General features: G+C 42.1%; 1 protein-coding gene across 1 annotated transcript in view; it reads left to right on the forward strand.

Moving 5' to 3' along the window:
• AGBL1 (AGBL carboxypeptidase 1) overlaps positions 1-27490 on the forward strand; it is an 889948-nt gene that overhangs the window by 311394 nt on the left and 551064 nt on the right. The window contains exon 18 of the mRNA XM_065906215.1: positions 26322-26502. Coding sequence (XP_065762287.1) covers positions 26322-26502 — 181 coding nt within the window. The remainder of the gene's footprint in view (positions 1-26321; positions 26503-27490) is intronic.

Consider the following 27490-nt stretch of genomic DNA (forward strand, 5'->3'; position numbering starts at 1 on the left):
TTTCCCAGGCAAGAATACTGGCGTGGGTTGCCATTTCCTCCCCCAGGGGATCCTCCTGATTCGAGGATCAAACCTGCAACTCCTGTGTCTCCTGCATGGCAGGCGGGTACTTTCCATCTGAGCCACTGGGGAAGCCTGAGCTCATCCTGTGGATGGTGACAGAGGAGAGGAGTAGGTCATACAGGATACAAGAACTAGACCATAGTAGCTTGTAATCCTCTCCATGTGGGAAAGTTAGGCAGGGTGGGCCTAATACTTAGAGAAAGAATCATAATTATCATGTTATGAGAATTGTGCTGGCTTGATTTTTCTGGTTGAGCCTAATGGGGCCAGACCTACCATGAGTTCAGCCCTAGCTTTTCTTTGCTTTCCAGTCTGGGAAACTTGACTCTATCCATTCTTCCAGGTGGATTGGATTATATGGACCAAAGTCCCAAGAAATGGATTTAAGAAATCAGTATCAAGTTTATTAATTTATAATTAAATACACACACTCATGTATTTGTGCATACTTTTACATAGAACGGGATGAGGTCACTCCCCCAGGGGACTCCCAGAGCTGATAAGTTATCCACTCAGGACACCAAAATATACCTGAGAAGATGGCTTGGTCAGCGCAGAGACTTGGAGCAAGGAGAACTGGCTTTAAAGATATAGGTGTTCTCACAGCCTGATGGACTGGCCTAAATAACTGTACCAGACTCCTAAAATGCAAGGGAAATTTCTCGTGGTCAGTGCTGACAAGTTCTGAATTTCCACGTCTCCATTTTCATTATTTCTTATCGGGTCCCAAAGGTTTCTCTCATTATATTATTTTATATTACAATTTACAAGCTCATTTTATACAAGTGACATTTCAGAGTAACTGGTTCCTGGCATGTTAATCTCACAGATGAGCCGGCTCTAAATCACCCTGTGCTGTGGGTTAGTACTGCCTCTCATCCACTGGGGCGGCTGCCATGCTTGCTATTTCCAAGGAGCTCTTCCCTCACTCCCCAAAGATTTCAGGACTTGGTGATTTGAGGTCCACCTCTGAGCCCTCCATCCTCACCCTCCTTAGTTACCCTGGCAGATAAACGCTTTTTCTTTTTCTGTATTTTTAATGTGCAATATCTTAAAATGAAAATAAAAATAAAAGGCAGACTGCCTCAATGGAAGAGGGCTTTTCAGGTAGCTCAACTGTAAAGAATCTGCCTGCCAGTGCAGGAGATGCAGGAGAAGTGGATTCGATCCCTGGGTCAGGAAGATCCTCTGGAGAAGGAAATGGCAGCCCACTCCAGTATTCTTGCCTGGAGAATTTTATGGACAGAGGACCCTGGTGGGCTATAGTGCCTGGGTCACAAAGAGTTGAACAGAACTTAGAGACGGAGCATGCATGCACACATCAATGGAAGGGGTGTTGTTCAGTGTAGTTATGGCCAGGGAGGTGCTCAGTATGAATCCTCTTTCAAGAAGGAACTTGTCACCCCACTAGGCTGTTGGTGGGTGCTTTGTAAAATTGCCTGGGAGAGAAACTCACACTCAAAACCCCTCTCTTCCTTTGTATGGTAGAAAAGAGACCATGAAAAAAATAGCAATGGTAGGGGGAAAAAGATGGTTCTTTGTGGATAAGAATTTAAAGTTCTCATGTAATATCCAGACTTCATATACCTTGGCTCATGCTTCACTTTGCCTGTGGACAGACTCCGCATGTAAATGGGCCTCACACTGCAATGTGTACTTATGTATGGATAATATAAATACATAAGGCTCTTCCTAATACAGCAGAGAAACAGTGGGGCAGATTTCAGAGTTTAAAATACAGTATTGTCATATTTTTAAAGCTGGAGTCACCTTAATGTGCTGTCTGCCTCACTCAGGCAAACTTTAAAATAATATCATATTTCACAAAACCCTATTAAACTGTCACATAAATTCCCCTTATTTCCTTTTCCCGTCAGTGCTGATTACCATGGAAGATATTTCTGTGTCAGTGGAAATTCTCATCTTTTCCCATCAGCCTCCTCCTCTTGCCTTGTTCTTTTGGGGGGCCGTCTCCAGGATGCGGTCTCCTAGGGTCCCCTTTGTTTCTCCAGAACGGAGGGAAAGGCAACCTGGTGACCGAGGGCTGGGTTTCTCATTAGCTGTGAGCAGATTTAACATCTTCTGGGCTGTGTTGAGAGACACTCTGATTTCACAGGGCCTTACAGAGAGTTATCATTTCTCAAGGACTTCCTAGGGGTCTGGATCACACTAAGCCATTCATGTCACCTCCTCTAATTCTCACAAGAGCATAATGAAGTGGGATTATTGTTATTCTCCCTATTTGACTACTGAAGAAATTGAGACTGGCTGTAAATAACTTATACAAGGTAAAGTTAGAGGTGAAACAGCAAGATTAAAATTTAGGGTGGCCAGTTGTCCTGGTTTGCCCGAGACTGAAGGATTCTGGGATTTTCAGTGCTGAAAAAAAGGGGCTGTCCTGGGCAAATCAGGATGGTTGGTCACCTATCTTAGATCCCAGTCTGTTTGACTAGCTGAAAACCCTTTGTTTTAACTATTATGGACACCACCCCACCTGCATGGAGCAGAATATAATATAATAATATCACATGAATTAATACAAAACTCACTCTTCTCTATTCCTATCTTTTTATATTGTGTTTTAGAGAAAAGTTTTTGAAGTCAAATCTGAATGGTTCTCATTCAAACTTGATGCAGCCTTTCAATAATTCATTCATTCATTTAATTTACTATGGCATGAATAATAATATGCATGTGTGCATGCTACATCGCTTCAGTTATGTCTGACTCTTTGCGACCCCGTGGACTGTAGCCCGCCAGGCTCCTCTGTCCTTGGGATTCTCCAGGTAAGAATACTGGAGTGGCTGGCAATTCCTTCCTCTAGGGCATCTTCCCTACTCAGTGTTGTATCTCCTGCATTGGTAGGCAGGTTCTTTACCACTAGCACCATCTGGGAAGCCCAAATAATAATAATAATAATAATCCTTAATTAGTAATTATGCAATTTAATTAGTTACATTTATTGAACAATTTAATATGTGCTTTTTTCTTTGCAAACAGGTTTTACTTGTTTATCCTATTTAATTTGGACAACAATTTTATGATGTACTATTTTTTTCTGGCTTTACTGAGCTATAATTGACATATAACATTGTGTGAGTTTAAGGTGTGCAACGTTATGCTTTGAACCATGTTGCAAAATGATTACCACGGTGAGGTTAGTTAACACATCCATCACGCAGTACTATTTTTCCCCCCAGTTTTGGAAATAAACCTCAGAGAACTTAAGTGACTGACCACAGTGTGCACGCAGGGCTGAGATGATAACCGAGATCTGGGACCGGAGAGCTGGCTGACTCAGGACATATGGGAACGCTGTTTACTTGCCCTACTCCTCACAGCCTCAGGGGCTGTCTTCAAGTGCATTACAGCAATCCAATCTTACCCATGTAGCCGTGTCTCACTTCAAAAAGTAACTGCAGGAATTCTAACTTTTCAGAAAGATTCATAGCAGAGGGCTTCAAAATTGAGAGCTCTCCAAGTAAATTTAAATGATGACTTGATTTTTAAAATATCCATTTACATGCAATCGGCAGGTCCCACCTCTGACACAATTCTTTGGCTTGGCCTAAGGGATTGTTTGACAGCAAAGCAGTAGTGAGATGTCATTTGGCCTGCATTAAATGGCTTTCTGGGGAACTTTAAATCTAGACACTGCTCAGCAATAACTGATGGCCAGAAATTCTCACATGATAGAATCTTCACACTATGAGCACAGAGTCACCTCCCTCCCTCCTATCCATTTGTCTAGGTCTTTCTGTTTCTTTCAGTGTCCATCAATCTTTCTGTCTCTAAAGCTTGAAAGAGGAAAGGAAGTATTTCATTAACTTCCTCTTAATTTACAAGTTCATCCATGCACATGCATAGTTTAGAAATCTATTTATAAGCCCCAATTTTCTGTGCCCATTTAAGGCTACTCATCTTCACCTAATTCTACTTCAAAGACATGTCTCAAAGGATGCCCCGTAGAACTTTAAAAAGTCTTGCTATTAGTGCTTATGTGATTTTCAGGTGGCTCAGTGGTAAAGAATTCATCTGCCAATGCAGGAGACACAGGAGACACAGATCTAATACCTGGGATGGGAAGATCCCCTGGAGTAGGAAATGGCTACCCACTGCAGTACCCTTGCCTGGAAAATTCCATGGACAGAGGAGCCTGGCAGGCTACTGCCCATGGGGTCACAAAGAGCTGACATGGCTGAGCGTGCAAGTACGCACACATGTGATTTTCAGACAGAGTGATATTCCTCTCACTAGGCTTTGTTCTTCTAACCCATATTTTTAAAAAACCTTTTATTTTGTATTGGCATATAGCAGATCAACGTTATGATAGTTTTAGGTGGACAGCAAAGGGACTCAACCATACATACATATGAATCCATCTCCCCCAAACTCCCCTCCCATCCATGCTGCGACATAATATTGAGCAGAGTTACCTCTGCTATACAGTAGGTCTGTGTTGGCTATCCATTTTAAATATAAAAATGTGTACATGTCCATCTCAAACTCTCTATCCCTTCCCTTCATCATTTTCACAGGCATTTTTAAATGTATGTTTGTGTGTGTGTTTATCTGTGTATTTGTGTGTGTATGTGTGTGTGTTTGCGTGTGTGTGTTTGCATGTGCATGCCCCAGTTACTATGCTGATTGCTAGTTTCTTTGGAAACAAAATTGAATGAAATAGATATCATTAGGGCCATTTTGAGATCTTCTTAGGCTCAAAGCATTTTAAGAATTTGAGCCCGCATCATCATATATCATATTAAACATAATAAAATGCCCTCATATCCCACATTTTTCTTTTTAAACTGAATTGAAATAATTTCATGTTTGTTTTGCAGTTATTGGGCTATGGCTGATACTCAGTTTATGGTTGGCTATGACTCCTTAGCCAACATTGTCCGCACTCAAGAATGTCTGTGAAGTGAGAAAATCTTACCTGCGCTGACGTTCAAAGATAATAAAGTTTTTATGAGTACTAAATTCACCCATTAATGAAGTTGACATAATATTCTAATTTGGGGGCAATTAAACACCTATTGCCATCAAATAATGTTTCATATTTTAGAGCCAACATATACATTTCAGGTCTCAAATACTTTCCTGAGTTTTACAAAGCCCTTTGGCTCCAGGCACTGTGGCTTGGGGTCTGAGGAGTGAAGGACTGTGGATGTCTTTCGTGCCTTGAAGTGTGTTCCAGCTCAAGACGGGGAAGAAAAGCAAGACGTGTGAGGCGGGGTGGACTCAAAGCGCTGATGCCGCAGTAGAATTGTGAGCCAGATGGCCAAGGAGCACAGACTCTGGGGTATTTAATTCAAACTCAGAAGGAAGTAAGCAGGGAGGTTTCCCTGAAATGAGTGAAGCTTGAGCTGAACTTGAAGTCCACTGGAGCCGGTCAAGCAGAGAGGGTGTGCCGTCAGAAGAAGAGCTGATGTTGTGGGGCAGAGCTGAGCCCGTTGAGCCAGGGGGCTGCACACTGCTGGGTGTGGGGAGTGTCAGGGCAGGTGTGGCCTTCCCAAGACAGGGGTTGCCCATCGTGGAGGGCCTGTGCCCAGAAAGAAGCCTTCGATTTCTAGTTTGGCTGTTTATTATTTATTTTTACTGAAGTAGAGTTGATTTACAATGTTGTGCTAATTTCAGGTATGTAGCAAAGTGATTTCGGCTACATATACATATATCTCCACATGTTGTTGTCGTTCAGTCACTCAGCCATGTCCAACTCTGTGATCCCATGGACTGTAGCTCGCAGGCTTCCCTGTCCATTACTATCTCCTAGAGTCTGTTCAAACTCATGTTCAATGAGTCGGTGATGCCATCCAACCATCTCATCCTCTGTCATCCGCTTCTCCTTCTACCCTCAGTCTTTCCCAGCATCAGGGTCTTTTCTAATGAGTCAGCTTTTTGCAACTGATGGCCAAAGTTTTGGAGCTTCAGCTTCAGCATCAGTCCTTCCAATGAATATTCAGGGTTGGTTTCCTTTAGGATTGGTTGGATCTCCTTTCAGTCCAAGGGACTCTCAAGATATATATATATATATATATATATATATACCTTCCAGACTCAGGGATGGAACCTGTGTCTGTGTGTCCTGCATTGGCAGCAGGTTCTTTACCCCTAGCACCACCTGGGAAACCCCATGTGTATGTATGTATACATATATGTGTGTGTGTGCGTGTATCCATATTTCTTTTTCTCTGATTATTTTCCATTGCAGCTTATCACAAGATAGTGAATGTAGTTCCCTGTGCTGTACAGTAATTCCTTGTTGTCTGGGTCACTTGTAGAGACATGGATGGACCCAGAGACTGTCATACAGAGTGAAGTAAGTCAGAAAGAGAAAAACGAATATTGTCTATTAATGCATATATATGAAACCTAGAGAAATGGTACAGATGAACCTATTTGCAGGGCAGGAACAGAGACGCAGAAATAGAGAACGGGTATGTAGACACAAGGAGGGAAGCGGAGGGTGGGATGAATGGGGAGATTAGGATATTGACACTGCCAGCTGTAAAATACAGTGAGAACCGGCTGCATAGCACGGGCTTCCTAGGTGGTGGCGCTAGTGGTAAAGAACCCACCTGCCGATGCAGGAGACTTGAGACGCGGGTTGAGGAGTTCCCCTGGAGAAGCGCATGACAACCCACTCCAGTATTCTTGCCTGGAGAATCCCATGGGCAGAAGAGCCTGGTGGACTACCGTCCATGGGGTCGCAAAGAGCTGGACATGACCAAAGCGACTTAGCATACAGCACAGTGGGAACCTGCTGTATCTATAGCACCGCGAGCTCAGCTCTGGGCTCCGTGGTGACCCAGAGGGGTGGGATGGAGGGGGCGGGAGGGAAGCTCACGAGAAAGGAAATGTATGTATACATACCGCTGATTCACTTTGTTTTACAACAGAAACTAACGCAGCATTTGAAAGCAATTATACTTCAATGAGAAGAAAGTCTTAGTTTTATCCTAAGGGCAGTGGGAAGCAGGGCATGAATATTTTGTATGAACAGGGATGGGGAGGATGTGAAATACTCAGAAAGGTATTTTGGAGGCAGGAATGACAGGGCTCGGTAACTCTCTGTGTGTGGGGTCGCTGTCTGTGGTGTGGGGTCTGGGGAGACCTCCCTGTTTCTGGGGAGTTGCGTGGAAGCACAGTGATCCTCTACACTTTCGCCAGCACAGGCCTCACCCGGCAGGGTGGGGCCAGGCAGCTGAGCTTGAAGGCCCGAGGCCATGGGGTGTGTCTCTGGGCAGCTGTCTCGGTCAGCCCAGGCCACAGAAACTGACCGGAGGGTGTCAGGAAGCCTCAGGAAAGGCAGAAGAAAGCATCAGAAAGAGGGGCCAGAAAGAAGTCTTTGATCCTGATGGAAGCCCGGTTTGGGAGCAGCGGAAGATTTTCTATGCTGATCTCAATTTCTCAATTCAGGCCTAAATGTGTCACTAATGTTCTCTGCAAGGCTCCCTGGCCAGACCCACTCCCCCCGCACCCCAACCCCCACACACACTCTGTTGATTCCACACATCCTAGGAGCCCTTGGCCTGCCAGGAGCTCTTTCTTGTTGCCCAGTCATCTGTGAATATACCTAATTCAGAAGGTGAATACATTTAAATGGCTTAAACATGAAAGGCAGGTTGCCAAGCAACCAGGAAACTGAAATACCCTTGTCAGGTTATGTAAGTGAAGAACTAGCAGGTCACTGCTGTGGTGGTTTTTATTGGAACAGCATCAGTAATGATCCTCTTTCTCTTTCTTTTTCTCTTGTATCTTCTCTCACTCCCTCCTTTCATCTCTTCCTGTAAATCCGCAGTTCAGCCTTAATTTTAAAACATAATATCTCTATTTCAACCCAAGTGTGGCCGGAATAGCTCTGGGTTCTGTGTGTGGAGTCACGAAGCAGCAAAGTTACTTTCCCTATTCGTGACTTCTCCCTGTTCCTTAAACACCTCCAGGTTCTTGAAACAACCTGTACCATGCCAACCCTTGCGAGAGTGAAAAGGTCCACATCTCAGGGCAAGGAACGCGGCTATTGAAATTTCCTGGCACGATTTGAGTTTTAAAGCACTCTGCTTCAGTGTCAGGTGGTGACATATGTTTTGGGCTTAAGACTTAACATTTTCTCCTACCTTCTTGGTCCTTATGACTCAGGCCCATCATTTATTCATCGTGTGGTTTTCACTGGGTGGTTTTTCTGCCGTCTTCAATAGCTGAAACTAAAAAGGCTTTGGAAAGGGGGAGGTTGAAGATTCCTGAAGGATAGTGCAGGGAAGAGAGCAGACTTTCTGTTGGAAATTTATAATTTAAAAAGGGAATCATCTGCATTTCCCTGGTGGCTCAGTGGTAAAGAATCTGCCTGCCGAGGCAGGGGATACAGGTTTGATCCCTGATCCGGGAAGATCCCACGTGTAGTGGAGTAACTAAGCCCGTGAGCCACAGCTACAGAGCCTGTGCTCTGGAGCCCCTGAGTCTCAACTACTGAGCCCATGCCCCACCACTCCTGAAACCCACTTGCAGTCAAGCCTGTGCTCTGCAACAAGAGAAGCCACCGCAATGAGAAGCCTGTGCACTGCAACTAGAGAGTAGCAACCCCTCGCCGTAACTAGAGAAAAAGCCTAGGCAGCAGTGAAGACCCAGCACAGCCAAAAATGAATTATTAAAAAAAAAAGAGAATTATCCTACTTGCCTATTTAAAAATGTCCCTTGCACAGAAGATCACATTTTCCCCTTCCCTCTTAGCACTTCTCTCGACTTAAAAGCATAGCCACAACCCAAAAGTTGAGAGCTATGTTCTGTTTGGTGGAAATTTTTAGGACTTAAGCCCAGGAAGTGACATCTCAAGTAACCCTGAGAGAACTGCTCTGAGGAGGCAAGGGGAGGGGTCAGGTTCTACAGAAGTTTAACAAAAAGGGACAGGTAGCCTGAACATCAAGAGATTATTGTTTATGGAAAGAAATCAGATATCTCAAATTAAGGAATTTCTTTCCTGGTAGTTTAGCGGTAAAGAATTTTCCTGCCAATGCAGGCGGTACAAGAGAAGGGAGTTCGATCCTGGGGTCAGGAAGATCCCCTGGAGAAGGAAATGGCAACCTGCTGCAGTGTTCTTGCCTGGAAAATTCCATGGACAGAGAAGCCTGGTGGGCTACAGTTCATGGGGTCACAGAGAGTCAGATACCACTTAGGGACTAAACAACAAAACAACAAGCACTTTTCTATGTAAGGGAAAAAGCGAGCGTCTGAGCTCACTGAAATCATTCCTTTCATATACATCTCCGCTATCTGGGGCCAGTATCCTGTGTTTTCACATCCTGAGTTCCTGAGTTTCACATCCTGAGCCACTGTAGGAAGTGGCTGCAGCCCTATGGCTGCTAGATCTTGCAGGTGGTCTTCCTGAGCGCCCTGGAGGATTGGAATAGCTGATGACTGTGACATCCTTGTTTATTGATATGGCAGGAAACACTCCTTTTTTCACTTCTCTTCCCCTCTTCACAGGTGCCTAATAGTATCTTGCGGTAAGATTTCCCAACAGTAACACAGGGTCAGACGCTTTGCTTATGGAAAAAAACTCTGTCTTCAGAACAGAGCACCTACACCCTCAGGAACTTTGAATTCTTCTCTCTTTCAAATTCGATCAGGCAAATAATATGGGTAAGAGCAAAGCGAGAGACCCATTGTATGTGATCTGGGAGCAGAATTATTCACTAGGATATTTCAATGTTTTCTGAGCAAAGCAATAGCTCTTTAATCTCTTTCTTCAAGATTTGTATCTGTATCTTTCAGTGCTTTATAATATGCCTCAACATGATGAGATGTAATCTAGTGTAACAAGGTGAGCTGTGTTGGATGTAGGTTTACTGAGCTGGAAAAGGTCTCCTTCCAACTCAGTTCGTTTATTTAGGCTTCTCGAGGTTATTGCAATGCTTGGCTGTGTCACTAATTGTGCTTAGGCTGAGAGCTCTGGCTGAAGATTGCTGGAACTTCAGCTGTATCTTTAAAGAGATCCTTTCAGAAACAGCTGGTAGTGATCTGACCTACCATCAGTGGTCTGTAGGTGACACAGCCCTCCTGGGACCTTGTGGTGCTTGAGGGAATTATAAAACTTTCCCCTGGACAGAATTAATTCTATTAGGGAGGCCAGGGGCAAAGAAGCCAGTGTCCCAGGGTACCAGTGAACCAGTACATCCCAGGCAGAAATGTGAGCATCCCCAACTGAGATCAGCTGATGGGTTGGTGGGGGCTTGGGGATGCAGTAGCATCTGTCTGCAATTTTCCTGATGCGATTACTCACTTCTCCCAAGCGACTGTCGCTTCTGTGTGTAGTAAATTTCTTAAACCCAATCCAAATACTGTATTATGATACTGTATATATTATGCATCATTATAGCACAGATGTATTATTTTTATTTCCAGCATATTATAACAAAATCTCTAGAAAAAAATCTGTACAATTTGACACATATGAGGAAATGCAGGAATTTGCTCTTATTTATGCAGAGTCTAAAATTATTATCTCAGCCTCCATTACACCACTTCCTCTTGGTTATCTGAAAATTGCCCAGGAATAGATTTCCTGATTTTCTTTTCATTTATACATTATCCAAACCCGCTCTCTTATAGTCAGCGATAGGCAAGACTAGATATAGTCAAAATAAGAAAGCGAGATTGCCCTTTGCTAAGAAATATGGGTTTGTAATAGCTCAAGATTGGATTTGTTTCATGAGAAAGAAGGCAAGGAAACGATGTTTTTTTGGGGGGGCCTTATTCTTTTATTCATTTTATGTCTCAACTATATTATATTGGAATGTACTTAACTTTTACCACTGAGTATGGTGAACAGTATCAGAGGCTTCAAAGAAGGTCTAGGGCTGTATTGTTCAAGTTAATACAATAAGCCCCCTACATATGAATGACCTCCACCCCTCTAAATTCTCTGTTGCCTCTGTTTGCCTTAATGTTCTTCATATTACTTACAGGATGTTACTGTTTGCCTTCCCTACTAGGAAGTAAGCTCCTGATGACTGAACTTTGACTCCTGCCTTGTTATAGCTCCAATTTGTATTATAATGCCTGGTGCATCATAAAGGGCTCAATAAATACTTGTTGAATGAATGGATTCTGAAAGAATTAGTGAAATATGTTGTGATACAACTGGGCATGGAGAGGTTAATTAGAGGTTAATTACAGTTAATTATGGGCTTCCCTGGTGGCTCAGTGGTAAAGAACCTGCCTCCCAAAGCAGGAGACACAGGACACACAGATTCAATCCCTGGGTCGGGAAGATCCCTGGAGGAGACGGCAATCACTCTAGTTTTCTTGCCTGGGAAATCCCATGAACAGAGGGACCTGGCAGGCCACAGTCCACGGGGTTGCAAAGAGTCCGACCCAACTTAGTGAGTAAACCACAATGGGGCTTCCCAGGTGGTGCTAGTGGTAAAGATCATGCCTGCTAGCAGAAGAAATAAGAGACATGGGTTTGACCCCTCACTTGGGAAGATTCCCCTGGAGGAGGGCATGGTGACCCACTTCAGTGTTCTTGGCTGGGGAATCCAATGGACAGGGGAGCCTGGTGGGCTACAGTCCATAGGGTCACAAAGAGTTGGACACGACTAAAGTGACTGCTCACGTGTGCACATAGCAAACCTTTTCTGAGGTCTGCCTTTGCTCCACAGCTTCCTCCCTGCTGCCCCCCCAGAACCCCAGTGAGGCAATGGGGGTGGGGGGCATGAGCATCCTCTCTCCTCCTTCTGTCAGTACAGGAGCCCCTGTATTTCTGCTGAGAAATAAGAACTCTCTTTACAGAAAGAAGCCACAGTATCTCAGGCTGTTTACCTTTCATTCTGTGGTCAGGAGATCATTTCTCAAGTTTTGAGAGGAAGGCAGAGTGCAGAGTTCTGCGAGGGATAAGATCTGAGGCCACTCCAGTATTCGGGCCTGGAGAATTCCATGGACTGTATAGTCCATGGGTCACAAAGAGTCGGACACGACTGAGCAAGTTTCACTTTCACTTTTCACTTTCTTGCCCCTGGAGGAGGGTGGGGATGAAGATGATCAGTTGGGGATGAACTGAGGTTTTTAACCTCACCATTTGGAGCAACCCCAAATGAGACTAGTTTGGAAACAAAAGTCTGGTCAGTTGCGTGTTCTCATAGCATATGGGCCAGAAAACCGGTAGCTTATGAGTTTGTATGGACTTCCCTGGTGTTCAGTGATCAGGATTCTGTGCGTCTGGTGAAGGGAGCACGGCTTCAACCCCTGACTGCTTAACCAAGATGCTGCATGCCGCATGCCCACCACCCCCGCCCCCAAAGTGTTTGTAAAAGAAGACATGTGAAAAGTAGACCCTGCTCGTCTGGGAAGGAATTGTGTCCCAGTAATCAGGAGCAGCAAGAGAGATCTAGTCCATACTTGATTGTTCAGAAACTTATTATTAGCACTGATTACCTGCTCTCTATTTTTTCTGCCGATACCTGACTTTTGACTTCTCTACTACTTAGCACTTGCATCTGAATACTTGAGAAAGAGAAAAAAAAACAGAAAGATGAAGTTCCATGTAATTTTACTTCTTGTTAGGTGCTCTCTTAAAAGAATACAGGAGAATATCGTAGAATCAAAGGGGATTGAAACCCACTGGTCAAAAAGTTTTATCTTTTATCTATAGTATTTTACATTGCTGTAGATAATCATTGAACTTAGTGTTGCAAAGACCTGAGAGAGCCCAGTTTTATAGGTCAGGGACTTAGATTTCAGAAGAGTTCAATTTTTCCTAATACATTCAGTTAGTAGGATGCGGAACAGGGCCTCAAACCCCGCTTGTCTGATTCAAAATGAACATGGCACTTGTTTTCACATCAGCATATCATTGTGTTTTATCTCAAGAGGATTAATTTCAGCCTTCCTCGTAAGTATACAAACAGAATAATATATGGTCAAATGAAAAGAACTTTGGATTTTGCTTCAGAACACCTAAATTTTCCTCCAATAATTTTTAATGATTTTGTTTTGTTATTGTATAATTTGAGTTGTTATTTAAATCTTCAGAGGAAAAAAAGAGCTAGGCTCGTAGCTTCACTGAGAAATTCTAAAAATAAAATTAAGAAAGAAATACTTCTAGACTTCAAAGATCTTTCACAGAAATGAAAAAGTGGTAATGGCTTCCAACTCATCATACATTGATCTCTAAGTCTGCAAAGGACTTTACAAGAAAGAAATATTATAGGCTTTCATGGGACATAGATGCACAAATCCTGAGGGAAAAAAAACAAATCTAGAATTACAGAAATGACATATATTGTAGTCAAACTGATTGGCTCTCAGGAGTTTAAAGTTGATACAACTTGAAAAAAATCAGTCAGTTTAATATAAAGTGATGTCTTGTTGTTCAGTCTCTGAGTCATGTCTGACTCTTTGCAACCCCATGCACTGCAGTATGCCAGGCTTCCCTATCCTTCACTATCTTCCAGAGTTTGCTCAAACTCATGTCCATCGAGTTGGTGATGCCATTCAACCAACTCATCCTCTGTCATCCCCTTCTCCTCCTGCCCACAATCTTTCCCAGCATCAGGGTCTTTTCAAATGAGTCAGCTCTTCCCATCAGGTGGCCAAAGTATTGGAGTTTCAGCTTCAGCATCAGTCTTTCCAATGAATATTCAGGGTTGATTTATTTTAGGACTGACTGGTTTGATCTCCTTGAAGTCCAAGGGACTCTCAAGAGACTTCTCCAGCGCTATAGTTCAAAAGCCACAATTCTTTGATGCTCAGCCTTCTGTATGGTCCAACTCTCATATGCATACATGAGTACTGGAAAAACCATAGCTTCGACTATATGGACCTTTTTTGACAAAGTGATATCTCTGCTTTTTAATATTCTGTCTAGGTTTGTGATAGCTTTTATTCCAAGGAGCAAGCATCTTTTAATTTTGTGGCTGCAGTCACACTGTCTGCAGTGATTTAGGAGCTTAAGAAAAGAAAATCTGTCAGTGTTTCCATTTTTCTTCCATCTACTTACCATGAATTGATGAGACTGGATGAGATTAGTTATTTTTAATGTTGAATTTTAAGCCAGTTTTTCCACTCTCCTCTTTTATCCTTATCAAGAGGCTCTTTAGTCCGTCTTTGCTTTCTGCCATTAGAGTTGTATCATCTTCAAATATGAGGTTGTTGATTTCTCCTGGCAGTCTTGATTCCAGCTGTGAGTCGTTCAGCCCAGCATCTTGCTACTCTGGATAAAAGTTAAATAAGCCTGTCCATGGACAAAGGGGAACCCGCAAGGAGAATGTAGGAGGGGCATAATCATGTTAAAATCAAATCCCATACCTGCAGGGTGGGTGACCCACCAACTGAAGAATACCAAAGAAGTTCTTGCACTGTTGTGAAGGTTTTAGGCCCCATGTCAGACTTGCTAACCTGGGGGTCGAGCAAAGAGAATCCCCAGGGAATCTGACTTTGAATGACATTGGGGTGTGATTACAGGACTTGCACAGGACTGGGAGAAAGCAAGACTCTTGGAAAGCATGAACAAAATCTTGTGTCCACCAGAACCCAGGGAAACCCCACAAAAGACTGATGCAGACCTGCCTGTGAATACTTAAGTGTCTTCTACAGAAGTGTGGGTCGGAAGTGGCCTGCCGCAGGGTCAGGGCCACTGGCACAGCAGTCCTGGGAGGTGCATGTTGATGTGTGCTTAGACATTCAGTTGTGTCTGACTCTTTGTGACCCCATGGACTGTAGCCCCCAGGCTCCTCTCTCCTTGGGATTCTCCAGGCAAGAATGCTAGAATGGGTTTCCATGCCCTCCTCTATGGCAGGCAGATCAGGGATCGAACCCAGGTCTCCCTCATTGCAGGTGGATTCTTTACTGTCTGAGCCTCAAGGAAGCCCAAGAATACTGGAGTGGGTAGCCTATCCCATCTCCAGAGGGTTTTCCCGATCTAGGTATTGAACTGTGGTCTCCTGCATTGCAGGTGGATTCCTTACCAGCTGAGCTACCAGGGAAGGGCATGTTGGCCTAAGCTCTTTTTGAAGGTTGCCAGTAGACCATGGAGCCTATAACCTCCAGTACTGGTTCAGTTCAGTTCAGTTCAGTCACTCAGTCATGTCCGACTCTTAGTGACCACATGAGTCGCAACACACCAGGCCTCCCTGTCCATCACCAACTCCTGGAGTTTACTCAAACTCATGTCCACTGAGTCGGTGATGCCATCAGCCATCTCATCCTCTGTCGTTCCCTTCTCCTCCTGCCCTCAATCCCTTCCAGCATCAGGGTCTTTTCCAGTGAGTCAACTCTTCACATCAGGTGGCCAAAGTATTGGAGTTTCAGCTTCAGCATCAGACCCTCCAATGAACACCCAGGACTGATCTTTAGAATGAACTGGTTGGGTCTCCTTGCAGTCCAAGGGACTCTCAAGAGTCTTCTCCAACACTACAGTTCAAAAGCATCAATTTTTCAGCACTCAGCTTTCTTCACTGTGCAACTCTCACATCCATACATTACCACTGGAAAAATCATAGCCTTGACTAGATGGACCTTTGTTGGCAAAGCAATGTCTCTGTTTTTTAATATGCTATCTAGGTTGGTCATAACTTTCCTTCCAAGGAGTAAGTGTCTTTTAATTTCATGGATGCATTCACCATCTGCAGTGATTTTGGAGCCCAGAAAATAAAAGTCAGCCACTCTTCCCACTGTTTCCCCATCGATTTCCCATGAAGTGATGGGACCAGACGCCATGATCTTAGTTTTCTGAATGTTGAACTTTAAGCCAACTTTTTCACTCTCCTCTTTAACTTTCATCAAGAGGCTTTTTAGTTCCTCTTCACTTTCTTCCATAAGGGTGGTGCCTTCTGCATATCTGAGGTTATTGATATTTCTCCCAGCAATCTTGATTCCAGCTTGTGCTTCTTCCAGCCCAGCGTTTCTCATGATGTACTCTGCATATAATTTAAATAAGTAGGGTGACAATATACAGCCTTGACGTACTCCTTTTCCTACTTGGAACCAGTCTGTTGTTCCATGTCCAGTTCTAACTGTTGCTTCCTGACTTGCATACAGGTTTCTCAATAGGCAGGTCAGGTGGTCTGGTATTCCCATCTCTTTCAGAATTTTCCACAGTTTACTGTGATCCACACAGTGAAAGGCTTTGGCATAGTCAATAAAGCAGAAATAGATGTTTTTCTGGAATTCTCTTGCTTTTTCAATGATCCAGCAGATGTTGGCAATTTGATCTCTGGTTCCTCTGCCTTTTCTAAAACCAGCTTGAACATCTGGAAGTTCACAGTTCATGTATTGCTGAAGCCTGGCTTGGAGAATTATGAGCATTACTTTACTAGCATGTGAGATGAGTGCAATTGTGCAGTAGTTTGAACATTCTTTGGCATTGCCTTTCTTAGGGATTGGAATGAATACTGACCTTTTCCAGTCCTGTGGTCACTGCTGAGTTTTCCAAATTTGCTGGCATATTGAGTGCAGCACTTTCACAGCATCATCTTTCAGGATTTGAAATAGCTCAACTGGAATTCCATCACATCCACTAGCTTTGTTTCTAGTGATGCTTCCTAAGGCCCACTTGACTTCACATTCCAGGATGTCTGGCTCTAGGTGAGTGATCACACCATTGTGATTATCTGGGTCGTGAAGATCTTTTTTGTAGAGCTCTTCTGTGTATTCTTGCCACCTCTTCTTAATATCTTCTGCTTCTGTTAGGTTCATACCATTTTTGTCCTTTATTGAGCCCATCTTTGCATGAAATGTTCCCTTGCTGTCTCTAATTTTCTTGAAGAGATCTCTAGTCTTTCCCATCCTGTTGTTTTCCTCTATTTCTTTGCACTGATCTCTGAGGAAGGCTTTCTTATCTCTCCTTGCTATTCTTTGGAACTCTGCATTTAAATGGGAATATCTTTCCTTTTCTCCTTTGCTTTTGCTTCTCTTCTTTTCACAGCTATTTGTAAGGCCTCCTCAGACAACCATTTTGCCTTTTTGTATTTCTTTTCCATGGGGATGGTCTTGATCCCTGTCTCCTGTACAATGTCACGAACCTCCGTCCATAGTCCATCAGACTCTCTGTCTATCAGATCTAGTCCCTTAAATCTATTCCTCACTTCCACTGTATAGTCATAAGGGATGTGATCTAGGTCATACCTGAATGGTCTAATGGTTATCCCTGCTTTCTTCAGTTTAAGTTGAATTTGGCAATAAGGAGTTCTGATCTGACTCCACAGTCAGCTCCCGGTCTTGTTTTTGCTGACTGTATAGATCTTCTCCATCTTTGGCTGCAAAGAATATAATTGATCTGATTTCGGTGTTGACCATCTGGTGATGTTCATGTGTAGAGTCTTCTCTTGTGTTGTTGGAAGAAGGTGTTTGCTATGATCAGTGCGTTCTCTTGGCAAAACTCTATTAGCTTTTGCCCTGCTTCATTCCATACTCCAAGGCCAAATTTACTTGTTACTCCAGGTGTTTCTTGACTTCCTACTTTTGCATTCCATTCCCCTATAATGAAAAGGACGTCTTTTTTGGGTGTTAGTTGTAAAAGGTCTTGTAGGTCTTCATAGAACAGTTCAACTTCAGCTTCTTTAGCATTACTGGTTGGGGCATAGACTTGGATTACTGTAATATTGAATGGTTTGCCTTGGAAACGAACAGAGATCATTCTGTTATTTTGGGATTGCATCCAAGTACTGCATTTTGGACTGTTGATCATTTTGGACCATTTTGATTGTTGACCATTCTGTTGACCATGATGGCTACTCCATTTCTTCTAAGGGATTCCTGCCCACAGTAGTAGATACAATGGTCATCTGAGTTAAATTCACCCATTGCAGTCCATTTTAGTTTGCTGATTCCTAAGAGTGTCAACATTCACTCTTGCCATCTCCTGTTTGACCACTTCCAATTTGCCTTGATTCATGGACCTAGCATTCCAGGTTCCTATGCAATATTGCTCTTGAGGCATCAGACCTTGCTTCTATCACCAGTCACATCCACAACTGGGTATTGTTTTTGCTTTGGCTCCATCACTTCTTTCTTTCTGGAGTTATTTCTCCACTGATCTCCAGTAGCATATTGGGCACCTACCGACATGGGGAGTTCCTATCATTTTGCCTTCTCATACTGTTTGTGGGGTTCTCAAGGCAAGAATTCTGAAGTGGTTTGCCATTCCCTTCTCCAGTGGACCACATTCTGTCAGACCTCTTCACCATGACCTGTCCATCTTGGATGACCCCACACGGCATGGCTTAGTTTCATTGTGTTAGACAAGACTGTGGTCCGTGTGATCAGATTGGCTAGTTTTCTGTGATTATGGTTTCAATGTGCTTGCCCTTTGATGCCCTCTTGTAACATCTACCGTCTTACTTGGGTTTCTCTTACCTTGGACGTGAGGTATCTCTTCACAGCTGCTCCAGCAAAGCGCAGCCGCTGCTCTTTACCTTGGACGAGGGGTATCTCCTCATGGCCACCCCTCCTGACCTTGAACCAGGACTGGTTCACCTCAGGCCAAACAACTAACAGGGATGGAGCATAGCCCTACCCATCAGCAGACAATTGGATTAAAGATTTTCTGAGCATTTCCCTGCCCACCAGAGCAAGACCCAGTGTTTCCCCAGAGCCAGTCCCCCCTATCAGGAACCTTTCACAAGCCTCTTTCTCATTCATCAGAGGGCAGGTAGAAGAAGCAAGAACTATAATCCCATGGCCTCCAGAACAAAAGCTACAACCACAGAAAGCTAACCAAAATGATCACATGGATTTATAGCCTTGTGTAATTCAATGAAGGTATGAGTCATGCCAGGCAGGGCCACCTAAGATGGGCTGGTCATGGTGGAGAGTTCTGATAAAATGTGGTCCATTGGAGAAGGAAATGGCAAATTGCTTCAGAATTCTTGCCTTGAGAATCCCATGAAGAGTTGAAAAGGCAAAAATATATGACACTGGACACCTACCACAAGTTGGTAGGTGTCCAATATGCTATGGTCCAATATGTCCAGTACGCTACTGAGAAAGAGTGGGAAAATAACTCTAGAAAGAATGAAGAGACTGGACCAAAATGAAAACCATGCTCATCTGTGGATGCATCTGGTTTCGAAAGTAAAGTTCGATGCTGTAAAGAACAATACCCTACATGCGGCTAATTAAAAAAGAGAGGTAGAAAAATCTTTATGTATTGATCTAGAAAGACCTCCAATATATATTAGTGAAAAGCACACAGCACATAAAATGTTCATAGCATACTATCTTTGGTGGTAAACTTTAGTATCATGTATATTCTATTTTCAAATTTTCTTTCTCAGAATCTTCTTTCATTGAGATTTTCTTTATTAATTTTTATTTTATATTGAAGTATAGTTGATTAACAACGTCATGTTAGTTTCAGGATTTACAGCAGTGTTTCATATGTACATACACATGTATCTATTCTTTTTCCAATTCTTTTCCCATTTAGGTTATTACAGAATATTGAGCAGATTTCCCTGTGCTATACAGTAGGTCCTTGTTGGTTAACTATTTTAAATATGGTGATGTGTACATGTCAATCCCCAATTCCCATTTATCCCTTCCCTCTGTTACCTTTCCCCTCTGGAAACCATAAGTTTGTTTTCTAAGTCTGTGAGTCTGTCTCGTTTTTGTAAATAAGTCCATTTATATCATTTTTAAAAAGATAATGCATATAAATGATATCATTTTCTTTTCCATTTGTTTCCTGGTCTCTTTCTTCACCCCCTTGCCCTTCAGTCAGGCCATTTTTATCCACTCTCTCTCGGATTTAAGGTCATGTTAACTGACTTGACCTTAATATCACAATATGCGCTTTTTTGCTGTTTCTCCTGCCATCTTTAGCTCCAAGAAAAGCCCCCATCTAATCACACCATTGTAGAATGATTTTTCATGGTGCTTCCATAGCCTATAAAATTACCCCTTAGCCAGGCTAAAAGACCTATTTAAAAGAATCGGGTACAGATTTAGCTTATAGCATCACTCTTACCTTCCATACAGCTATTGCTTCAGTCACATAAAATGACATCGCTTTTCTTCAGATACTATGTGCTTTATGACATTGTTATTTTGCAGATATATCAACTTATCCCTTTCCTATCATCTCCCACTTTTCTTTTCTTTTTCCTTTTTAAAGTGTTTTACTGATTTTTTTTTTTTTTTTTTTTTTTTACCACACCGTGCAGAATGGGGAATCTTAGTTCCCTGATGAGTGTATGAGTGCTCAGTTGCTTTAGTCCTGACTCTTTGTGACCCCATGAACTGTAGCCTGCAAGGCTTCTCTGTCCATGGGATTCTCCAGGCAAGAATACTGGAGTGGATTGCCATGCCCTCCCCCAGGGGACCTACCTGACCAAGGAGCCAAACCAAAGTCTTCTGCATTGAAGATTTTTTCTTTACCCACTGAGCCCCCTGGGAAACCCCCTTGTGGTACAAGTATAGAGTCCCAGCCTGTGGATCACCAGGAAAGTCCCACATCTCCCTCCTTTCTTTTCTTCATCTGGCAAACTCCAATTAAAATGGGATGAACCAGATCAAATGTCACCTCTTCTGTGAAAATTTATTTTTAAAAAAATTTTCTCTTCTGTGTTTTACTATTGGAAAATATTTTAGAATCTATTGAAAAATTGACAAATATTTTGCCTCTATGAAAACTGATATATGATTGTTATTTTCTGGAGAGACAGATACATTAGGTCAGGATAAAGAGGAAATAAGAATGACTCAGATGGCCTCCACTCACAGATTTGTCTCTGTGTACAGATGCCTTTAAGTGTCTATTAATACAATTAAACATATAGGATCAATTACGATTCAGGTATCTCACCTATATTGCTTTCACTCATCATTATGTGACAGGTGCCCTCTAATATCAACAGAAAGAGATTTTTAATGGCTACATAGTATTCTGTTTTATATATCGTTTCCTTAACTAGTTTCCTGTGGATGCACTTTAAGTCACTTCCAGGTGCTTGCATTACCATAAATAACGTCATAATGAGCATTCCACTGTGCTTTGGAAATGTTTTGACAGTTTCCCCTGATCACATAAGATCATGATTATCTGTTTTCCTGTCTTTCTCACCAGACTATTATTAGTTCCCTGAGGGCAAAAATCTTTTCTTTTGGAATCTCAAGATTATAGAGTGCCAGTAGGAGCTTAATAATACTGCTAAAAAAAAGAAGGAATAAATGAATGAATATTTATATAGTTGAGTGCACATCACACATGTCTTTAGTTCTTTCTCAGTTTTTCATTGGCCATGAGTCTGATCTCTCTTAGGATTGTACAGTTCTCTACTTGTTCCTAACAGATGTCATTGCCACTGACATAAATCTAATATGTGACTTTAAGAATTACAGTATGCCAAACCATGACTCCCCCATAGATCTTCATGGACTCCAGAATAGATTTTATAAATTGCAGAGAAAAACTAAAAGACGTATACCCTACACTCTTTGCCCTCCCCTAAGCAGAGATGAGTTATTAAATCTTAAATTTTCAATTACAAGAAAAAACACATAGTATGTGTGTTGCATGCTGTTTACAGCTATTGTCTATTATGGGTTCTCTGGAGCACCATTTGCTGCTACAACTGAATGGTCCCATAGGTTGAACTCACCAATATGAATGCAAAATTGCCTTAAATCATGGAGAGGAAGAGAGGAAAATCTACTAGAAATGGCTAAACTGCTGCTTATGCTAATGTCTTCGTGAGAACCCACAGTTTCCCTGTTTGCTTCTTTAGGACAGTCTCTTAGGTTTTGTGGCATATGACAATTTAGTGAATTATAAACCTGACTCTCCAAAGAAGAGAAACATTGACATTTCCTCGCAAGAGCTGCATTTGACTTATTGACTATAATGCACTAATTGCACTAATTGCACTAGTTATCAGGCAATGGGACTCAACTGGCCCAGACAATGAGAGGATCCAATTGATGTTGAAAATTTACAAGAGCTTAAGCTTTTTTTTTTACTTATTCTTGATGGACTGGGAACACTTACTATTGTTTAATATACTGTAAATGAGCATAGTTCAAAAATCACAGAGAGTGATATGGAATTATAGAACTGAAAATGGGTCACTGATTGGGTACAGATTCATCAAGCCCCTTTATTTCTCAATAATCTTTTTATTGGCATGTCAATACAGCTTGCTTTGGAAGGAGTGAAAAGTAATTGTGATCAAATGATATAGTGGGAAAGTTGATCTTCAACTAACTTCAACTGTGCTAACTAGCTAATTGTATACCACCACCCACCCCCACCCCACACACTTACTTAGTAAGTTACAGCTAGGAAATTGTTAGTCTAACATGCAGAACATCCAGTCCAAAACTCAGTTTCTTCAGAAACTTACATAATTCATCTCAGACAGAACATGGTGGGGCTGGAATTTGAACTCTGGAAATACAGCTCTTGAAGTTGTTCTCTGAACTTCCAGTTGCCAGCAGGGAAGGATGGGGGTGGAGGGATAGTTACGGAGTTTGGGATCGATATGTAGACACTACTCTACATAAAATGGATAACCAACAAGGGATCAGTGGGAACTCTGCCCAATGGCATGTGGCAGCCCGGATGGGAGGGGAGCTTGGGGTACATGGGATCAGTGGGAACTCTGCCCAATGGCATGTGGCAGCCCGGATGGGAGGGGAGTGTGGGGTACATGTGTATGTATATTTACATGTATGTATATGGCTGAGTCACTCTGCTCTGCACCTGAAACTATCGCAACATTGTTAATCAGCTATAGCCCAATATAAAATAAAAAATTAGAAAAGTTAAAAAGTTGTGCTCTACTCTGGTAGGCTGTACTGTCTGTGATTAACCAAATGTACTGTCTATAGAAATGTCAGGATTTTTTTGAAGCACAATCTTTGATATGTCTTGCTCCTGTTGAAAAGCCATCATTTACTCTCTATTACTTAAAGTAGACATTCTCGACTGTTTATTTCTGGGACACATCTAGCAAATATTCTCAAAATAACTCTTTGTGTCTCTCTTTTCTCCCCAGTCCAGAAAGCACACTTAGATGCATGCTATTCAAGGTAACCATATTATAAAGATGATTTTAAAGCTGTTCTTTTATTCATATAAATTGAACTAGAGTCTAACAAAATATAACAAATATGTGATTATATTTGCCCAGTCAAATAGTGGTTTACTGATCTCAAACATCTAGAAGCATTGAAGAAACTAGTGAAGGTGCAGGATAGCTGCTTAAGGTATTTTTCAAGAACCCAGGCTCTTTCTATCTTTATGGTCACCATCTTCTCATATGATTTGGATTCTCGAATTGGCTTCCTCACCTCAAAGTGTCAGATCTATGTTCTAGGAAGGAAGAAGAGACAAATACAAGAGACAGAAATCTAAGAAGGCATTTGCCAGGTGGAACTGTGCTCTCTAATCCTTTTTCCAGAAAGACTTATCCTCTGGCTGCTCTTTACATCTCATTGGTCTCACCCCGACACATGGCCATTCCTACCTCTAAGAGGGTTCACGAAGCTGGGTGTTTTGATCTGGGCACTTTTTTAACCTCCCCTGAAATCAGGGGTCTGGTAGTAAGAAAGAAGGGGACTAAAGATTTTTGGACAGGTAACCAACATTTTGTGTGATATATACATTGTGAATATATGTGTATATGTCTATGTATGTATACATATAGGGCTTCCCAGGTGGCACAGTGGTAAAGAATCTGCCTGCTAATGCAGGAAACTCAATAGATACAGTTTTGATCCTTAGGTTGGGAAGATTCCCTGGAGTAGGAAATGGAAACTTCCAGTGTACTTGCCTGGAAATTTTCATGTACAGAGGAACAGGGTGGGCCATAGTCCATGGGGTTGCAAAGAGTCAGTCACAAATGAGCACACGTGTACACACAAACTCACATACACATATTTAGTGTGAATATATATATCTGTATCTGTATCTATCTCTATATATTATCTGTATCTATATATAAACAAGCAAACATTTGCACTTTTATTAATAACCAATGATTCTTCAATAGATCTCATCACAGGTCATAACATACCAGTGAGACACTGACTTCATGATTGAGAACTTCTGATCAACAGTATAAACCCAAACCCGAAACGAAATGTATGAGGAGGGATATTACTAGTTTGACACCAGCCTAATTTATAAATTCATGAGCTACCATTTCCACTCCTTTGCTTCAGCCACTCATGGCTTTTCTTGATTCTTGAAAGCACCGGTTTGTAAAAGTGGATTGTTTTTACAGACTGGTAAAAACAATAAAAACTCAACAGGAAGCTGGCTGTGCTTCCTCTGTGTTCCTTGCATGTCTTTTTCTCTTCTTAGAAGACCCTTTCTCACCTTCTCTCTCAAGTTGTGCTAAGTTGCTCAGTTGTGTCTGGCTCTGTGGCCCCATGGACTATAGCCCGCCAGGCTCCTCTGTTCATGGGATTCTCCAGGCAATAGTACTGGAGTGGGTTGCCATGCCATTTCTCTCGTTAGATGATAATTATTCTGCAGGACCCAGTCTAAATAAATAGCATCACATCTCTGGAAATGTCTTTCCCTCTCTCAGACAGATCTATTTTTGGTTGCTTTATTTACACCTCCATTAGCTCGCTTGTCATTATTTGCTTGAATGTTTGTCACCACCGACAAGTGCTTTGGTCTTTTACAGAACAAGAACTATAATAGATTCAGTTTTTTCTACTCAATGCCTCCTGCAGTTCCTGGAATATGTTCAAGATACCTGCTTAAATTTAAGAAAAAAAAAAAAAAAAAACTGAATGTTATCCCCAAAATATACATGATCTACAAAGAGAAGTAATGTGCTCTCACCATGGTCAATAAAAGTGCATGAATACATGTGCCCCTTAAACCTGCATCTCGTTGGCTGTTGACAGAGGGGATTTTGTTTGTTTTAATTGATGATAATAGTAATATGATTGGGTAATTACTAGTTTATTTCTCCATATCTTTTATTCCTTGCTATTTAGGGGTTCTTGAGGTTATTCAGTTTTGTCTTTCTTTGTACAGAATTAGAGAGACAGTTTATACCTTCAAAAATATTACTCTTTAAGGGAAGAAAAGCCATAAACTCAAAGTTATATATTGAACTCATGATTTGAAAAATCAGGAAGAAAATGACTTTTTTAACTTTCGAACTGTTTAGTGGCTAACGTATTTATACCTGGCAAAAATTTAGTTCTCATCTTTAAAATGAGTTTAGGAGCAATAAGGAATTGGGTGAGGATACAGAAGGAAGTGAGAATCAAAAAACCCTCACAAAATCAAACAGGAGGTTAGAGCAGACATGGTGAATTGCTTGTCTGGTACCACATGTTTTCCACCTCCCACTTCCTCAGGTATGTGAGGACAGACATCACTAATCAGTCAAAGATGTTTTCCACCTGAGCCCAGATGTGGTCTGAGAATAGGTCTCAAAGCTATGTGCATCTTCTGTCAACAAAGAAAGGATGATAAGTCTATCTTTTCTAAATGCATTCTGCATAGAGGTATATTGTGTCAATACACTCCTTGTGATTGGCAGAGAGTGTGTTCATGATTTCTTTTGCAAAGTGAAGGAGGTATTGCAACTCTACAACTGAACTTCTAGGCACTTCCTTCTGTGAAATCTCTCCAGAATTGGCTTCAGTGTCATAAAGTCAATCATAAGTTTCCCAGTTCAGTTTCTGTACTTGACTCCTCTTACTGCTGGGAAATGAGAGGGAACATCCTAACCACAGATTTTATAACTGAGAAGGGAGAGAGCTAACAGGTACATACCTAATGGCAAGCAATATGCGAGTGCTTTATAATTATATCGTTTAGTTTTTATAACAGCTACAGGAGGTCAGTATCATTGTCCTCATTTTACATGTGAGAAAGCAGCCTTGGAGAAATTAAATCCTGCAGCTGAGATCTTACAACTGGTAAATGATGAAGATAAGATTCAATCTCAGATTTGGAACATCCAGCACCACACTATTGCGTCCTGAAGAGAAAACTGTTTCTTTGGTGGTCTTCTAAAATCTGATTCATGGCTTGTTTTGATGCCATGAAGTACTTAACAGTTTAGATAACAGCCTTGAGCTTTAACTGTATACTCTCCTGAGTCTTACAGACTATAGAGGCAGATGGAAAATGGATAAATGCACATTAGGTGTGTATTAGAAACAATCAACCTATTTAAGGTTTTACGCCAGTAAGGTGTAAAACTGGCTTCCTGGAGACTGTCTTGATGGATATGGGAACTGTATTTAGGTTTAATTTTCTTGCATGTGTGTTTTCTTTTTCCCTGCAGGGCAGCGCCCATACCAAGTGATTACGGCTCGAGTTCACCCGGGAGAGAGCAATGCTAGCTGGGTGATGAAGGGGACCCTGGAGTTCCTGGTCAGCAGTGACCCCGTGGCTAGGCTCTTGAGAGAAAACTTCATTTTCAAGATAATCCCCATGCTCAACCCAGATGGTGTCATCAATGGCAAGTATGTCAGGCAACTGGCCTAACTTAGGTCACATTTATGTTACTATGATAACGGATTGTTGTTTTGCTCAATGGGTTTGACTTGAGAGGTGTCGGTTCTCTGGCAGGAGTAACTTCTCTTGAGTTCTGTTACCTCGTACAAATATCAAGATACTTTCTAGAAACATTGGTATAAATCTCATAGTTTCTTTTAATAGAAAAGTATAGACTTATAGCCAGTTAGGAACAGAAGAATCCTTAGAAAGGATCGAATTTAACACTCTCCTTTTCTTTTTTTTTTTTTTAAATATTATTTTATTAGTTGGAGGCCAATCACTTCACAACATTTCAGTGGGTTTTGTCATACATTGACATGAATCAGCCATATAGTTACACGTATTCCCCATCCCGATCCCCCCTCCCACCTCCCTCTCCACCCGACTCCTCAGGGTCCTCCCAGTGCACCAGGCCCGAACACTTGACTCATGCATCCCACCTGGGCTGGTGGTCTGTTTCACCATAGATAATATACATGCTGTTCTTTCAAAACATCCCACCCTCACGTTCTCCCCCAGAGTTCAAACACTCTCCTTTTAAAAAGGAAGGAATTGATGTCCATGATAATCAGATGACTCCCTGCCCCCCACCCCCTGCCAACTGGACTGGTTTAACGACAAAGCCCGGGGCTCAAGCTGTGATTTGATGAAGTTAAGGCTGGTGCTTTTCTTGGCTTCTGAGCCTGGCGGGCCATGGTCCATAGGGTTGCAGAGAGCTGGACACGACTGAAGCGACTGAGCAAGCACTGCAGATGGGTCTTTACTCTCAGTTGTGTTTTTACTGGATTCTGGATACGGCTCTAGTAAGGGTGTCACTTTATTTAAACGGAATGGCTGAAATGGTTGAAGAATGGCCGAGGAATGGTTAAAAGTGGAACGATTGAAAAATGGTTGGCTGGAAGGAAAAAGATTGGGGTGGTGCTTTTCCTGGCCCACTCCTACATGCCTTTCAGA

The sequence above is a fragment of the Muntiacus reevesi genome, chromosome 15, assembly GCF_963930625.1.
Source record: "Muntiacus reevesi chromosome 15, mMunRee1.1, whole genome shotgun sequence".
Classification (NCBI taxonomy): Eukaryota; Metazoa; Chordata; class Mammalia; order Artiodactyla; family Cervidae; genus Muntiacus; species Muntiacus reevesi.